Below are 18,793 nucleotides of genomic sequence, written 5' to 3' on the forward strand. Positions count from 1 at the left end.
TATATATAATATAGTTGAAGTATAAAGTTTAGTGTATAGTTCAGTGTATAGTTTATTTGAAGTGAAGTAAATATTAAATATACTTCCAAATTTAATTTTCTTAAAGGGACTGTACGTGATATATCCTTAAAAATTTAATACTGAGCCAATATTTTTTATTCTTTATTATAGTGATTATTAGTTTGAGTATTCGAGATACGACAGACGAAGATAATAGTCTTTACAGCTTAACGATGTCTCTTTCATTTTTAATAACTTTTATTTTATTGGATTGTGGCGCTTATTACATCTAGAATTTGTTATTTCTACATTTAAAGAGGACATAATGATATCGAAATGTCTATAATTCATTTATTTACGATTATATTTACGATTTTGAAAAAAAGAAAACGTGGATTAGGCTTATTGGAGACCATTAAAAAAAAAAAAAATCTGCTTTGTATCTCTCCATTGTAGTGTGGAAAACAGTACATTATTATTCAAAAGTCTTAATTTCCAGCATTTTTTCTCGAAAACGGTTGGATTCATGAAAAGATTCCATATTATCTTTTTTTACAGAGAATCTAATGCTTTTTTAACTTTTATATAAAACATTTTTTCATAAACAACCGTTCATGAGTTATTTTCGAAAATCGATTTTTTGATACTTTTGACTTTTAATACGCTTTTCCATATATCGATGGCGACTTTTGTGTCATTATTTGTTATATCAAAATAAAGCTTTCTTCAAAAATTCAGTTCCCCCGGAACTGAATTTTTCTTAAAAAACTCCCATTTTGACTAGCACTCTATTTTTGATTTCAGAATTTAATAGCCGATGTCGAGAACTTTTCGAAACACTATAATAAAGTTATCTTTTATTGAATACTTTTCGAGTTATAAGGCTCGACAGTTACAGTACCGCTGGCATTAGCATTGCACAAGGTGGCCGACCGACGGCTAAAACCTTTTGAATATTGTTCAGGATCACATCCTGGATAACATTTGTCATGATTAAAGCCAGAGGTTGTATCCATTATTTTCATTTTTTTATACTACTTTTAAAGAATAAAACTCAAGTGATTAATAATAATAAATAGCAAATTTTTTATTTAAAAAAACTTGGTGCCGCTAGACCAAATCAAGCTTGCTAGTGGCGCCAAGTTTTTTTACACAAAAGTTTTTTTATTTATTAAGGACCACTTTTATTCTTTAGTTTTATTCTTTAAAAATTATACAACATTAATGTTTCAACGAAATATATTTTCTGTTTATAATTGGCGCAATTTAAAGATTTCACACATTTTTGAAAAAAATTATTATTATTTTAATAGTTTGGAAAAAAGGTTTAGAATAAAAAGTAATTTTTTTCTTTAAGGAACACACATACGCGTACACTTTTTTTTACCTTTTTGTAAAAGAAAATAGAAAATTTTGATGAAAATAGAATATTTTTCATGACCAATATAAAATTTCTCTAAAAAAATCTAAATTTTAACATTTAGAATAATAGTATTGTAAGAAAGCTAACCTACATTATTAAAAATGCAAAAGAATGCAAAAGAAGCTTAGTAACATAATAAAATTTTGAGTACAAAATTTAAGTCAACAAAAAATAAATTACTATTGAAAAAAAAGAATCCAATTATGATGAAAAAGAGCTATCAAATAAAAATAATGAATAAAATATAAATTTTAATTTTACTTTTTAATTTAATTTTATTAAAATCATTTAAAATGCACGAGTGTTAAATGTATTTGACTACATCATATATAATAGTATTATAATAGTATATTTAAAAAATTAACAATTATTTGGAATAAGAGCAGTTTAAAGGAATTGTGAGCAAATTTCAAAATTTCAGACTTTTTTATATATTCCTCTGACTTTTCCCAATTTTCCATGACCAATTTCCCTGACCTTTCCCAGTTTTCCTGATTTTTCAGGTATGTGGCAACCCTGAATTATTTATGTTTCATTGATAAAACTGGCAAAAAAAACTTGCACTGAGTTCAGTGTAAATTGAAATTGAGGTTGCGTTCGTGCTAAGGTGTGATATTATTGTACGTTATGATTATATTACATTATTTTAATTAATGTTGTAACACTGATATTGTGTTAATTTTAATGTTTCTATTAATAACTACGCAATGATTTACATTTTGACATTTAAAACTCTTGAAATGTAAAAAATTTATTTAATTTATTTAACAAAAAATGTTTTAATGTTATAAATAAATGAATCAGAATACTGTAAAATAATTCAAATTTGAACATAGTTATATATATTTTTAAAGGTGTTATAAAATAGATGTCACTAAAATGAATGTCTCTGATGTGTTTTTGAATATGATTGGTTTATACATTTAAACTCAATGAGAAATTAAAGGACCAATCATGAGGAATGTTACAAAGCTGCTTTCTCTGCTGAACGCAGCCATTGAACCACATTATAAACTTGCACTATTATTAGTGCACTAGTACAGTTTTTATCGAAACCTAGCACGGTGCTAGTGTTACATCAGTTTTCTCAGTGGCTATAAAAATTTCGTGCTTGCTATGATTACCACTATTCGCGGTGATCGTGGCACGGATGCTGCGTTTGCAATTTGCACAACGCAATTGTTTACAAAGACGTACGCATTTGTCACTCAATCGATTCGGTATTGTGTCAGACAAAAATCAACTACTTGTTTTATTCGTGAATTATTTGAATTTCAATTTTTCTTTCTCTTCATTGGATCTGCACACAAAACAATCTTAAACTCCAATATTTTATTTAATTATTATCATTGAGAATATTGAAAAAATTCATATCTTTAAGATAGTTCTTTAATAAATTGAGTTACCATAGAAATGTCTAATTTTTTTATATAATGAAGTTGAAGTACCGAAATTGACGTGTGTAAAATTCTATAGTAGATTAATTAACGATGAATTAGGAGCTGCGCATAATAGCAGGAATAAAGAATTAGGACTGACGCATACAAAATTCCGTAACAGTACCGTAAGAGGTAACTTAAGCCGATAAACCAATCAGGATATTGGTTTACATAATCTAACGAAAATGGAAATAAACTTATCCATAACTTCTCAATAAAGCGAATTTCAATCGGTTGAAACTTGTCTTATGGATAAATTTATTGCTATTTCTATTTTCGTCAGATTACGTACAGCTAAAACAATATCTTGATTGGCTCATCGGCTTAAGTTTACATACTTTACGCACACAGAATTTTGTCTGTGGCAACCCTATAAGACAGATTTAAGTTGTAAACGTAAGCAATGCACTTTGGTGTATGATATGCGATTTATTGCCATCTCTTGGAGATACGGCATCTTATGTTTATTTATCAATCAATGCAATATTGATTCTTCAAAAGAAAAAAATTTTTCTTATTCTCGAAGAAAAGCTATCACTAGGCGTTTAGAATAATTAGATTGAATATGAATACTTATCTCTTTATGTTTAATGAAAGAATGTTTATTGAAAGAATTCACATCTTTAATTTTTTAACCGGATATCTCAATTTCAACATTTTTTCTCTATTTGCATCAAATATATATGTCAACTTCAATTTCTCGAATCAATACAATGTGTTGTTTTTCGAATAAAAGAATTTCCTCTATTTTTGAAAAAAAAATATTGCTATACTCTATAATATGCATATAAAAATCGGAACAAGACATCTTAAAGACATTTTTGCAAAAAAACATTTTATTTAAAGATACATTACACGTACTTTTTAACAAAATAAAATAAAATTATGAAAAAAATTCAGACTTTTCTATATTATATTTGCAAATAATACAAAATGTTTGACGATTTAAAATTTAAATCAAAAATTATTTCAATATAATAAATATGTTTTTAAGAAATAATTAAAAAAATCAAGAAAATTTTTATTTAAGCATTAAAAAAATTGTTAAATGTAATGATCTTATTAAATTTTTTCATATATACATATATTATATATTTCATATTTTCATATATACATAAAAGTGATTGGAATTAGAAATTTATACTTTACATATAAAATTGAAAAAGTCATATATATAATTTTCAGTTTTATATATAAAGTATAAAATATAAATTCCAATCACTTTTTGCAGAGATTATACATTTTTACATCTTTAAAAATGTTTTTAAGAGACGTCTCATATCTCGATTAAACTTTATGTTATTTGTTATGGGGCGATTATTGTGATTATATTGAATATTTTGTTACTTGTCTCTTTTGCGTTTATTACGTTTATTACTAGAATGAAATCCTGTAAACGAGAAAGTTCTGATATAACTCGTTCCCACTGGGATCGGGGATGATAACTAATTAGACGATTATGTAACGATACGTTCGCACTTGCAGACATCGATCAGAAGAATCTCATGGACGACGACGAGTATAACATACAGATAATAATCTATTCATTTACGTTCAACGGCTAAAATGATTCAGCGGCGTTAATTAAAAATAGGAAAAGAAAACTCTCTTTTTCACGCAGTGTTTGTTGTATTTATAAGAGGTGGAACACGGTAACGTGCTTATTTCTAGGACTATATTTTTACGTTTTATATAAATAATACGCGATTTATAAAAATGCAAATTATCAAAAAAATTGGACAATTGCGACTAGATTATCTGATATTGAACATCATAAAAGCGCATTAGGAGAATTTCGGCATACGTCAAACGAATCATTACATTAATTAGAACAAGGATGAGATAAATTCTAGGAAATTTATAAAAGGTACAATAATTAGTAAAATACTGTAGCAAAGAATAGAACTCTTAGTTTCGCAGTCGTCGAGGAAAGTCGCGGAAGAAAGTTCAACGAGCAACAATATTGAAACGTTGACAAGACTTCATACTGTTAAATACTTCCTCAATTTTTGGAAAAAAAAAAAAAAAAAAAAAAAAAATGCAATGCTGCGTTTCTTCCTGAGTCAACAATGCGTGTAATACAATATTACCATGTAAATTGATGTGAACTTAGGAAATACACTTATTAGGGCTCTTATTTTATACTTGATAAAAAAATGTTTTATGTATTTGTTTGCTAATTCCCCCAGAACAGTTCCAAATATTAAAAAATTAACCTATATAAAAATTTTTATTGCGGATAAGAGGAAGAACACTTGCCACTTTAAATGTCAAATTATTTTATTTTATGTTAGGTGCTCGTCGGCATATGTTCTTTTTATCCGATTGCAATAAAAATTTGTATACAGATTATTTTTTAAATATTTGGAACTCTGTTCTGAGGAGATCGGCAAACAAATATATAAAAAATTTTTTTACCAAGTATAAAATAAGGGCTACTCTAATACTTGTATATTGTCTTATTGTATTATTAATAAGAGGTTGGATCTATAATCAATATTAAAAACAATATTAATAAGAGGTTGGATCTATTATTTCTATTTAATATAGATTTTATATCCTTGTTGGAAAGAATAGAGTTATATACAATGCTTGAATAATCACAAGTGAAATGTTACCTACCATTCTTCTAATATATCTTACAATTATGTAAGAAATTAAAGGAGAAAATCTGTTTCTCGAACAATCTGTGCTTTTCAAAATTGTTCACAATAATTCCATAATACTTAAATTAAGCGATTGCTAACTAGGAAAGATGTTGCTGTTTTGAAGAACAGAATAAGGCAATTTTGAAAAATAGAGTGAGAAGCAAATTTCCTTTCCCAATATTATTTATGTAAGATGTTAAAAGAATAATATAACGTTCTTTTGGCGACTATTCAAACGATGACTGTATTCTATCCCAACAAGAATAAAATCTATTAAAAGTAACTAACAGGCCAATCTTTTTAATAAAAGCAAGTAATATATTTCAATTGCTCATATTTTGTCCATCCCTTATATACAACATTCAGAATGCTGTTCAAATTGATCTAAATAAATTTGATCAGAAGTGGATTAGAATAGACAGAATTGGTGATGGTTCGGAATAGACAGAACTGTTTCATTATATTTCGAGGCTCAAAATCGCAAAATATTTGCGTAATCTTTCTAGTCAATGAGATTGAAAAAAAAAAAAAAGAGAAAAGACCTTTTGCTTTCTGCGACATGGAAAGTATTTATACGGCGTTAGTTATTCTTATTCCGTACATATGCTGTTATCCTGAGCCCTGCCACCAGGGACAATGCCATTGCCATAGTGAAACAGTGAAAGTATGGTCATTTTGCTCTCGCTGTCGTACGCATTTCTGCTCTTTCCCACTCATGTTGCTCGCACGCACGCACAAGATGACACACGCATCGACATTTCGCGCTATCGCGATAGTCTCGTTTTGAATGTCACTTCATGTGTTCTATTGAAGCGTTCTCCAAGCCAGCGGCGAACTCGGCGAAATTGTTTCTGTATTTGACTGCATCAAAAATGAGAGGTAATACCTTCTGCTCGCGTGATTTTCTTCGTTTTACGATTTGCAATAAATTAATTGTGTTACATATTTGTCGCAAACTATGATTTTTTTCAATTCTCGATTATTAATTCTCTTCGTAGCGGAATGAAATAACGTTAACAATTTTCAGCACGATGCGGATCCTTTTAAAGAGCATCATATGCCTTCTGTCAGTAATTAACGCGAGGACTGCAATAATGCCGCCACCATGGGCCGATCCCTCGAGCAACCCCTGCGCCGCACAACCACGCGGCTGGCTGCTGCTTTATTGGCCAGCAGATGGGAAATGCTACAAAATATTCCAGGTAATAATCTTCTTTTTCTCACGATTTACGTGTCTGTAATTTGCAATAGATTTATGGTATGCCACTGTTCTAAAAGACTCATTTACGTATATTTCTACAAATAGATTAACTTGATTAACTTATCTATATTAGCCTGCAATGTTAAGATGGTAAACGATAATATTATTTATTATTCTACGATAATATATTTAACAGAACAGTTTCGAGCTTTACTTAGTCCGTGTGTAAATTCAAATTACTTTCTACATTTTAATAAAATTCACAATTATTATTGGGAGTACAAATAAGTTTCTGCCGTTTGCAAAAGACGGCGCCACTAATAAACTATAGTTGAAATTGTTTGATGTAAAACGACATATCATAAGATTGGACATTCGGCAACACCTTGAAATATTAGCGATTTTGTATCAGCATCATATTTTTTTTTGTACGAAAATGTCGAGTTTTAAGCCGAATAAATGTTATTTGTAGGAACTTTTGATTTACTTCTTTAATTTGAAGAAATCTACAGCAGAGACTCATAGAGTGCTTGTAGACGCATGTGATGATGCTGCCTTGTGAGAGAAGTTGTCGTGAGTGGTTTCAAAAGTTTAAGAACGGTGAATTTGACGTCGCAGACAAAGAATGTAGCGGAAGGCCAAAAGTGTACGAAGACGCGGAATTGGAAGCATTATTGGATGAAGATTCGTGCCAAACGCAAAAAGAACTTGCACTTACATTAGGAGTGATTCAACAAACAATTTCATATCGTTTGAAATCATTGGGAATGATTCAAAAGCAAGGGAATTGGGTTCCATTTGAACTGAAGCCGAGAAACGTTGAATGCCGATTTTTCACATGTGAAATGCTGCTTGCCAGGCATAAACGAAAGGGTTTTTTGCATCGTATAGTCACTGATGATAAAAAATGGATCCACTACGATAATCCAAAGAAGAAGAAATCATGGGAACCACCTGGCCATGCTTCAATCATTCAACATCGACAGCCAAGCCGAATATTCATGGAAAAAAACTTATGTTGTGTATTTGGTGGGATCAACTTGGTGTCGTGTATTATGAGTTGCTCAAACCGAACGAGACCATTACTGGGGCTCTTTATCGAACACAATTGATGAGATTGAGCCGAGCACTCAAGGAAAAACGTGCCCACTACTGCTCCAGGCATGACAAAATTATTCTCCTGCATAATAATGCTCGACCATATGTTGCGGCGCCGGTCAAAACCTACTTAGAAACACTCAAATGGGAAGTTCTACCCCACCGTATTCTCCAGACATTGCTCCTTCTGACTACCACTTGTTCCGATTGATGACGCATGACCTATCTGAGCAGCACTTCACATGAAGATATCAAAAATTGTATCGATGATTGGATAGCCTCAAAAGATGAAGCGTTCTTCCGGCGCGGTATCACATGCTATCAGAAAGATGGAAAAAAGTAGTGGCTAGCGATAGCCATTATTTTGAATAAAACATTATGTATCGTTCTTTCACAATAAATGCTTAATTTTGCTTAATTTTTGATAAAAAACGGCGGAAACTTATTTGTACTCCCAATATTTTACTTTCTATTATGATCTTTCGTTTTGTTATATAAATACATCATAATGGCTTCTAATTGACATGATTGATAATCATGAAGTCAAGGTATAAATCCAATTTCTTGAAAGCCAATTTTTTAAAGTCAAATTCTTGAAAGTCAATTGATTGAAAATCATCAAAAGTTTCGTAGTAATGTAGATGTTCGTAGATTAATGATCAAAAATAATATATCACAGGTCATTATTTAACGTTTATCGTTGATGCATTAAACATCTAAATTTTCCGTAAATTTTAATTGACTCTTCCATTTCTTGGTAACCGAAGAATTGGCTTCCAAAAAAATCTGGACTTTTTGGATCTGGATTTTATGACTATCAATTCAGGAGCATTATGATGTATTCGTACAGCAAAACGAAAGGTCATAATAGAAAGTGAAATAATTATTGTGAATTTTATTAAAATATAAAAAATAATTTGAATTTACCCACTGAGGAGGACTAAGTAAAGCTCGAAATGTTCTGTTAAATATGTCATCGTAGAATCATAAAATATATTATTGTTTATCATCTTAACATTGTTCGATTAATATAATAGACCTTATATTTTAATTTGTTATTATTGAGCAGTTTATATCAGCGTGTAACAAAAACTTTAATTATTTTATATTAGTCTAATTTCATTTATTGCTGGATATCGATCTCTTCCAATCATTTCTATTTCTGCATGATCTTTAGAAAGAAGCAATTCGGCATTAAAACGTCACGCTTGCCATGCATATTGGCAAGTATACATATTATATATACATTGATACATGGGATCTACACTTTTTAATGTCGAATCCATATGATGATGATAAAAATACTTTTGAAGATTTGCATTGTCTTCCGAGAGGTGGCGATCAAATAATATTTGATGTTTTAGGGTTTAGTTTGGATTTGAACCCTGAATCTTTAGCACAGAAAGCAGTCATGCTACATTCTGCGCCACGATCACCACTTACTTTTTATCTTTTTCCTAGTTCTAAGAATCAGAAAAAGAGCAATTAAGTTAAACCGAGATTAAGTTAATTTTGATAAAAATTGACTTAAAGGAATCATTTACTTCTAATGAGGAGAGGGATATTGGAAGATATCGATTTTGATCAAACTTAGAGTGTGTTCCGTTTTTTACGTTCACACGCTATAAATACATATCAGTTCATACTGTCTATTTATTAAACAAAGATAAATAATGCTTACAAGCATTGTAAATGAAAAATGGGACCCTTGGTAAGGATGCAGTGCATATCTCCAGCAACTAACATGTGACACAAGTAGTAAGACACTAGTAAAAAATAAGCAAGAAAATCGAAATTGTTAATTCTGCAATTGCTCAATTCTTAATATTTGTTCCGTAAACCAGTAATCCGGTAAATGAGCCGAAGTAGTTAGAGAGCTAATTGAATTGAGCAAAGTTCCAGCATCAGCGAGTTACACATAGATAATCAGTACATATTCTGTTTTTTTTTGTTAAATTTATTTTCGACCGTAGTCGAATAATTTATGAATGAACAATTTATGAATAACAAAGAAGATTAATGATAATTAAATATTATACGTATATATTTAATTATTTAATTATCATAAATATATAATATTTAATTATCATAAATTATTTTAACCCTCAAAGTTAAATAAAAAAAGTATTCAAAGGATTAGCGTATCCTCCTCCCACTTCTCTCCCGAGAAGAAGTCTTTCATAGTTCAGACGTTTTTTTCCGATCCTTTTTCATTTATTGCACTTATTATTAAAATATCTTTTGTGCTACGACATTTTAAACTTTTTAACTCAAAAATTCTTTTTTTCAATCTTCAAACGATAAATTAAAAAAAATTATTAAAAATCGATGCACTACAATCTGAGATTTAAGCAAAAGAAAATGCTGGGTTACAAATATCCAAATGTGGGTAGATAGGGACCTTTTTGAGATGTGAGTATATTGAGGGTTAATTATCTAAAAAATTACTCGTGCAAGGATGTGCGTAAGTACAGTAGGACATTATTGTACATTTATAATTTTGATTTTCTTGCTTATTTTTTAGTACATCTTGTGACACACATCGATTGTTGAGGATAGGCCAGATTCTCACCAATTTAATCTTAACGTGTCAAGATCCCCTCATGAGTCATTTATGATCTTTCATATGTATGACAGATCGGCGCCCCGTGCCCGGAAACTATGGAATTGAGTCCAGCAGCTGGTAACGGAACAATTGCGGAATGTAGATGTCCTCCAGGAACCGCTCAATCGCCCAGGGACGCATTGTGCCATCCAATATTCACGAGAGCATCCTGCTCCAAGGGTCAATTCTTTGCACCTGTATCCGACGCGCTTGATAAATTAGCGTAACAAAAACAGTCTCTCTTTAATCTCATTCATAACCGACTGGAAACATTTATATATATATATTCATGATCGTCCTCTTTAGTATGAAACAGCGATGGGGAATCTGTCGTGATCCCGAAATCTGCAAAGAGCAAGGCGAGATTTACTGGCCCAAGGACGGCAAGTGCTATCCGAAGCTCAGCAGAGGTCCATGTCCACGTGGCGAACTTCTTGTCACAGGTGAGGACGGTTTAGCGATCTGTTCATGTTCGGCGAGTGGCGAATTGGCCAGATATTATTGGCTAGGAAATGGCGGTGGTTGCCATGAACATTATACCAAAGGTCCTTGTTCGGAGCTAGGAGAATTGTTTCTGCCGGGTGGAACGTGCGGCTGCCACTCTCAATTACCTCACTATCACGAACCGAGCGGGATGTGCTATCAGTTAGGTAAAACATTTCACATAATCGAATAATATCTAATAATTTAAAATGTAAAAAATGAAAATTTGATATAATAATGAAATTGAAAAAATGGAAGAACACCATCTTCTGCTTTAATATAAATTCCTTTATGCTTTTAAAGTTATTATACAAATATGAATCATTTTTTATTAAATTCTTCAAATTTTTCATAAAATTAATTTTATAAAATATTTGTTAATTATATCATTAACATTATTATAATAGATTCAAGAGATAAAGATCAAGACGGCTTATAATTTCTTATTGAATTCTTACACTTGTGATTGGCATGCACTGACTCATTCCTATAATTTAATTTTTAATAGTAAGTCTTTAGTAAAATCTTTAGTAAAATATTTTTTAATTCATAATGTGAATTATCAGACAGCGTTGGTCCATGTCCACAAGGACATCACTTTACGGTGACAGTGGATGTTAGGTCATCGCAGGAAGATATTGTACGAGCTAGATGTATTTGCAAATCAGGCTATGTGTTATATAAAGACGGATTCTGCTATCGATTACATACGAGGGGACCCTGCGAGAACGGCTATATGTTGATAAATTCGTCAACTTGCATTCCCGTGCCATGCAAACGCGGTAGACTATACTTTCCTCAGGAGAAGACATGCTACAAGATCGGTACAAGAGGACCGTGTCCGAACGGGCAGATAGTGTTGTATGATTACAACGTGAGACCGTCTCTCGATGGAATCAGTTACAATGGCGTGTGTGGATGTACCAATATCATGAGAGACGCTGGCAAGTGCAAAAAAAATGATAACGATGATTGTGAGAGCAGACCAGGAATGGTGATGATCAAGAAAACCTGTTATAAGTTGTACACACAAGGCCCATGTATCGAGGGGGAATGGTTAGTCGCTCAGAGAATACCGAAAAATAATCGGTATGTGTTATGGCAACAAGAAAAATTGCGACTGAAAACTAGATGCGAATGCCGACCTGGTTACAAGAGGATTGGTGAGGCTATGGAAGAGTTAGAGAATAATAATCTGATCTCATTAAATAGTTGCCAACCACCAGCGGTAAGCTTGGCAAGATTTCTCAACGATAATATCAAATCAATGGTGATTTGAATAGTTCATAAATTGCTGCACAGTGATCGCAACGCTGCGCGTTTAGAACTGTTAGATAAAACATGATTTTGTTTTAAACTGAAATTAGTCATTTTTTATAGTTTTTTTGGATGCTGAGTAGGAATGCATTTTCCAAATTGCTCCATCACGTCACAATTTTGAGAAATTTGCAACTCAATTTGCAAAAAGAACTTACTTTTATATACACAAAGAAAAATATTTGATTGAATTGACTAGAATTCTAGTGGAAAATGAATGATCCATAATTCTGATTATGTCTAGAATACTTTACTATAAAATTCTGATTAAATCTATTGGAATTTTAGATTTAACCAAAAAAATTCTGAATATTGGTTATCTACTAGGTTAACTATCTAATCTGGATCAACTAGATTTCTAGTAGATTTAACCAGAATTCTGGATTATTTATTTTCCATCAAAATTCCAATTAATTCAATCAAACATTTTTTTCCGTGGTGTATTTTGTCATATTATAATTGACGATCTATGATATAAAAAATTTTATTACAGTCAAAATTAAATATTTTATTAGGACTTTGTCTTCAAAAAAATTCTTTAATATCGGCTTTCAACGAATTGATAACATATTTAAGGAGGTTCTTGCGCTATTTCTTCAGTCAATAGGCAGTTTTTCATATTCATAATAATATGTAAAACAATTAAAATAATAGAATAAAAAGGTTATTAACAATATGCCATTTTAGAATATATATAGTTTTACAGCGTATCTTTAACCACGCAATTTATTCTCATTTGTCTGTCTTTTAAAATTAATTTTTTGTTAACATATATTCATACAACTTTTTAACATATAGCTTTTTTCATTGAAGAATATAAATTTCTTAAATTGTATTTAAACGGTCAGTTTAAATGAAACTTTACGAAAACAAACTGAAGTATTTACTTTATAATTATAATGATTTTTAAATTGCTATCTTATACGCAAGTGTCTCAATTTAAAAGAGAATAAGGTTATATTTTCAACTTATAATGTAAAATTCTATAAATTTATAATTAAATATCATCAATAATTAAATAATCTATTATAATTATCTATTTAAAATCTGTTAGTTTCGGATTTCTTACAAAATTGATCTTACAAATTTAAAAATGAAAAATATTTAATGTGTATAAATATCTTTCATTTTTAAATTTGTCGATTTCGTATGCAGCGGCCTAAAAACCCTTATGTTTAACTAAATATAATTGAAAGCTATTTAATAAATTATTAATGATCTAATTCACTTTTCTGTAATAGATTCCATATTAATTACGAATATCTTATTAACTATAATTGACACTAAAAAATCTTTTTGAGAATCCAAACAATTAATTTTAATTACAATAAAATTTTTCTAGCACATCATATATTGTTCTAATACAATAAAATATAAAAATACAACTTTAAATATTTATTTAAAATGTAAATTTTTTAAAATTATAACATGATAGATAATTTGAGAACCAGGTTTGTATCCAAAAATAGTATGGAAAATTACTAGTCTCATTTTTTTTTGTCAAATAATTTGTAAGAATCACATTTATTTATTTTTTGCCTAGTGAAAAATGTGCATGATGCATCGATTTTTCAATTAAAAAATTAATTTAAACTTAATTTTATTTTGTACACGATATATGAATTATTTAGTTTTATCTTATATGGTTAAGCAAAGTTTTATTTATTGCGTCTTATATTTTAAAGTTTGAACATTGTAAATATTTTAAGAATTTTAAACACGTATATATGTGAATACATCAAATACGATAAAGAAAGTCAAGATCGATCATATTTTTGTATGTTACAAATAATACATTATATATTCTTTTATTAAATCAATTTATTCCATAATTGCGAGCCGATAACATTCGAATACAACACAATCATTCTGAAACGTTACTAACTCTCCCTAGATTAAATTAGAAAGAAAGAAATTTATTGCAAAAAATATTACCTCAACCAGGATTTCTTTCTTTCTTTCTAATTTAATCTAGGGAGAATTATTAGTGTTTTAGAATGATTGTGTTGAATCCGAATGTTACCGCCTTGCAATTATGTTTGGAATAAATTGATTTAATAAAAAAATATATAATGTATAATATTATTTGTAACATCCAAAAATGTGACCGATCTTGGCTTTTTTTATCGTATTGTAAATATCATTTATGTATTTAAAACAAAAACTAAAGTTACTTATGAAAGATATGAGAGACAAATGCCAATGTTTTTTAGGAAGTTTATCAGAAGTTGTAAATAAATAAAGATGTACTTACTCATTTTTATGCTGTAAATCACGGATTTGTTTTTGCACTGCTTCATTTTGTTGATCCTTATACGTTAATTCCCGTTCCAATGCAGCAATCTTTTCTGTTTTTTCGTCCAATACCATCTAAAAATAATTTTTTAAAAATATAATTGATTTTATAATAGCTAATTATTAAAAGATTAATTTGTTACAATTTTCTAATTACCAATAATCGATCTTTTTCTTGATCCAAGAGTGTCATGTTTGAGCGCAAAGTATTTATTTCTTGCTTCAGTTCCTTGATTTGATCATTTAACTGCAGTTGTTGCTGCTCCATATTTTTGTTGTGATCAACAGCCTTGTTCAATTCCGATTCTGTTTGCGATAGTTGGCTCTGTGTGTCTCCAAGCGCTTGATCCGTTTGATCTTGTAATGTTCTGCAATAAATAATTTAGAAGATTAAGATTACATTCGATTTTTACAAATAAAATTTAATCTTTATTACCGTAGTTGAAAATATTGCGTTCGTTGCGCCATTAATTCCTGCTTTGTACGGCGCAGTTCTTCTTGTACATCATCTAACTGATTCTCGAGACCGTTCATTGTCGCTCTTCTTGAGTCTTGAGTCATCAATAGATCTTGTCGTTCTTTTTCTATATGTTTCAAGCGATTCTCTGTCTCGATTAAATTTTCCTTAAGTCGAAGTTGTTCACTTTTGTGTGTATCCGACATTATCTATATTCAAATATCATCCAGTCATGCATTTACATATTACTATATAGCTACAATGCGTTAGCAAGAAATAATATAAGTCAGCATTAATCATGGTACATTTAGTTATAGAACAGATACAATTAGCCAAAATATGAATGTTAAAATTCGCGTATTATTTAGTATCTACAAGATTAAAATATAAGATTAAAATATATTAGGAAAAAATATATTAGGAAAAATAAACAAAAAATAGAAATGTGAAATTAATTTAATTTATGATTTCCATTTTCTACCTCAAGTTTCTCCCGTAACGCATCGCGTTCGTCTATCAGTCGTTTAACATCCGCTCTGGCTATATCTCGTTCTCGTTCAAGACGTTCAAGCATCTGTACAAATTGAAATTGAAATAGGAATAAGACATATACTGGGTATCTCATTTTAACGACTTCAAATATCGACTTCAAATATAACTTCAAATATCTTTTAAACAGTGCATTAAAAAAAAAATATTTCAAAAGTTTTGTGATTTCGAGAGGAATAAGATGGTTCCTTTGATTTTACTTTAGGTGGCATTGTCAAGATTATTGAAATTTTTAAATGGAATCCTGCATTTTTCATTATATATTCAAAGCACTATAATGAAATAATTTTTTATTAAGTACTTTTCGAGTTATAGCTTATAATTGAAAAACTCTCGAGGTAAGCTACAAGAATATGTAATGAAAAATGGATTCTATTTAAAAAATTCAAAATGACTTTGTTCAAAATGACTTTGATAATAATATCCAAGATCAAATCAATGGTACCATCTTATATCCTCTTTAAAATCACAAAATTTTCTTAATTTAATTTTCGGAAGTGTCTACACACCTTGTACGCACGCACGCACATATATAATATAATCTTATTTAAAAATCTTTACTTTTGTGCTAACGTCTCCAGATACTGGCGAGCCAGAAGTACAGGTACAAATACGAATGGGTTGGCACAAACTGCAGGATCTGCAAGGAAAACACATCTGTCTCTTTTGATTGTAAGTTTGTAATCGTGCTTCTAAATCCTTTTTCTTATGACACAGTTCTTCCTTCTCCTGATGTTCTTTGCTTAAAGCTTGTTCCTTATCACTTAACTCACATTTCAATTCACAAATTTGTGTCCACAAATCAGCCTGTAATTTACAAGTAATAAAAATTTAACTTTTTGTACAAGCAATAAAATTATTATTAGGTGTACAACTTTGCTTTCGCCTATAGATGGCTTTAGCGGTAAGTGATGGTCGAAATAAATAGATTATAGACATCATGCAATAAACTTGGGCATCTGTCAACATAACCCCATAGAAACATTAGTCGATTTGTGTCTGCATCATAAAGTTATTCTCGACTGAAAATGTCAGTTTACGAGCCAAATTCTCGTCATTTGCGGTTTTAATTTTTTGCTTCAATATGAAGAAATCTGCGGTTGAGGCTCATCGAATGCTCTCAAATACTTATGGTGAGGCCGCTATTAGTGAAAGAACGTGTCGTGAGTGGTTTCAACGCTTCAAGAACGGTGATTTTGATTTCCAAGGTCATGCTCTTTATTTGATGGGACCAGCTCGGCATAGTGTATTATGAACTGTTAAAACCGATTGAAACAATCATAGACGATCGGTATTGAACGCAACTGATGTGTTTGAGCCGAGCATTGAAAGACAACGAGAGACACGATAAAGTGATTTTGCAGCATGACAATGCTCGACCCTATGTTGCGAAAGTGGTCAAGACATACTTGGAAACGTTGAAATGGGAAGTCCTACCCCACCCGCCGTATTCTCCAGACGTTGCTCCCTCTGACTATCACTTGTTTCGATCAATGACACACGGCCTGGCTGACCAGCACTTCCGGTCTTATGAAGAAGTAAAAAATTGGATCGATTCGTGGATAGCCTCAAAAGATGACCAATTTTTTCGACGCGGGATTCGTACGCTACCCGAAAGATGGGAGAAAGTAGTGGCCAGCGATGGACAATACTTTGAATCATAAATGTATAACCAGTTTTTTATAATAAAGCCTCGAATTTCGGAAAAAAGTTGGCGGAAGCAAAGTTGTACACCTAATATTTAAAAAAAATATTTAATATTTACGTTATCTTTGTCAGATGTTCTACGTTGTTCGTCCAGACAATTGATGTACTCCTTTCTATAATGATCTCGTTCTATTTCCAATCGCTGAATTGTCTGTTGAAGCTGCAAAATAAATATCTTTTTCTAATATCATATTTTAAAAAAACAATTAAAAATATTTAAGTAACCTCCTTTGACTCACAGATGCAATTTTTAAATTTGCTTCGTCAATACGTTTTTGCATATCAAAGCCACTTGTATTTTTTATAATTTCTTTATCATTAATCGCTATCTGATGATCGATTACATCATGTTTCTCATTTCTGTTATTTTTTAATGCTAAAAAGGATAAATAATTCTTAATATATTTTCTTTTCATATAATTTTTTTTTAAATAAACGATTCATTAAAAATTTATAATTAACATTTTCCTGGGCTATATATTTCAAAATCAATTACTATTAATACCATTTTTTTTCTTTGATGTTTTCATTCCTTTATTCTGATCATTCTTTTCTCTCTTTTCTTTTGTATTCGTCTGTTCATTCTCTCCATTATTTTGCCCAATATTTTTTTTATGTATATGCTCTTCTGATATTTTATTAGTAAATTGATTAATATCTTGTTTTTGGCAATCATTTTCTTTAGTCAGTCTTTCCATATTTACACTTTTTTCTGCAATATTATGTTAAACTTTCACCTTCGATATAAGTAGCCCAGGCTGTTAAAAGGAAAAATATAAAAAAAATGAACAATTTTAACATACCAATAACTGTTAATTGATTGATCTTATCAGACATTTGTTTCTTTTCATCCAATGTACATTCTAGAGTACGTTGAATGTTACGTTTTTCAAGTCTACATGCTTCTAGATCTGCTCTTAACTCTTGTACCTCTCTACGTTCTACAGTTAACTCGCGTTCCAAGACATGTACTTGTGTCATGACATTTTCTAACTTCTCCTAAACAAGCATAAGAGTGTGAAAATAAAAAATCATACTGAAAATATACATTAATGCAATCGTAATTACTTGGAGTCTACAAACTCTTCTGTTATTCTCTTTAACTGCAGAATTGCAATCGGCTTCTACAGCTAATGCAACGTGATCTATATCTCGTAATTCTTTCTCTAGTTCTTCATTTCGTGTTGCTAGTTTCATTGCCTGAGACATAGCATCATGTTGTTTATTTAGAGATTCTGCATCATTCAAGAAAAATAGTGTGTAAAATGAATAATTGTATAATCGAATAATTATGTTGAAAGTAAATACTGTAGGAATTTCTCTACTCTACCAAATTTCTTACCTTTTAGCTGTTGTTCCAGTTCTAATTTAACCTGTTGGAGAACCTTTACTTCATTAATATCTGTAGCATCACGAGTAGCACCAGATTTCTTTTTGTAAGTGCAGTCCTTGCTAATTGCAGCATAAGAACAACCACCTTCCAACATTTTTCTCAGTCGCATTATTTCTTTTTCCTTTGTGGCCAACTATAAAAGATTCTTCATTTCATAACATATATATATATATATATA

General features: G+C 30.4%; 2 protein-coding genes across 4 annotated transcripts in view; one reads left to right on the top strand and one right to left on the bottom strand.

The window, feature by feature from the left end:
• Positions 1–12,176, top strand: part of LOC108688545 — an 18,744-nt gene extending 6,568 nt beyond the window's left edge. Inside the window, exons 1-5 of one of the 2 annotated variants that reach the window (XM_018194848.1) lie at positions 6,352–6,389; positions 6,538–6,712; positions 10,447–10,637; positions 10,721–11,064; positions 11,464–12,176. In XM_018194848.1, the coding sequence (XP_018050337.1) occupies positions 6,542–6,712; positions 10,447–10,637; positions 10,721–11,064; positions 11,464–12,176 (1,419 nt within the window). In that variant the 5' untranslated portion in view covers positions 6,352–6,389; positions 6,538–6,541. Of the gene's footprint in view, positions 1–6,351; positions 6,390–6,537; positions 6,713–10,446; positions 10,638–10,720; positions 11,065–11,463 lie in introns of those variants that run through there. The other variant, XM_018194847.1, reaches the window with a different exon arrangement.
• LOC108688544 (centrosomal protein of 135 kDa) overlaps positions 1–18,793 on the bottom strand; it is a 42,854-nt gene that overhangs the window by 21,558 nt on the left and 2,503 nt on the right. Inside the window, exons 4-14 of one of the 2 annotated variants that reach the window (XM_018194845.1) lie at positions 18,565–18,748; positions 18,291–18,457; positions 18,026–18,221; positions 17,728–17,934; positions 17,462–17,598; positions 17,281–17,382; positions 16,077–16,322; positions 15,448–15,540; positions 14,946–15,175; positions 14,667–14,877; positions 14,469–14,584 (exon numbers count right to left, since the gene is read on the bottom strand). In XM_018194845.1, coding sequence (XP_018050334.1) covers positions 14,469–14,584; positions 14,667–14,877; positions 14,946–15,175; positions 15,448–15,540; positions 16,077–16,322; positions 17,281–17,382; positions 17,462–17,598; positions 17,728–17,934; positions 18,026–18,221; positions 18,291–18,457; positions 18,565–18,748 — 1,889 coding nt within the window. The remainder of the gene's footprint in view (positions 1–14,468; positions 14,585–14,666; positions 14,878–14,945; positions 15,176–15,447; positions 15,541–16,076; positions 16,323–17,280; positions 17,383–17,461; positions 17,599–17,727; positions 17,935–18,025; positions 18,222–18,290; positions 18,458–18,564; positions 18,749–18,793) is intronic. The other variant, XM_018194846.1, reaches the window with a different exon arrangement.

This window comes from Atta colombica, unplaced genomic scaffold, assembly GCF_001594045.1.
Source record: "Atta colombica isolate Treedump-2 unplaced genomic scaffold, Acol1.0 scaffold235, whole genome shotgun sequence".
NCBI classification, from domain to species: domain Eukaryota; kingdom Metazoa; phylum Arthropoda; class Insecta; order Hymenoptera; family Formicidae; genus Atta; species Atta colombica.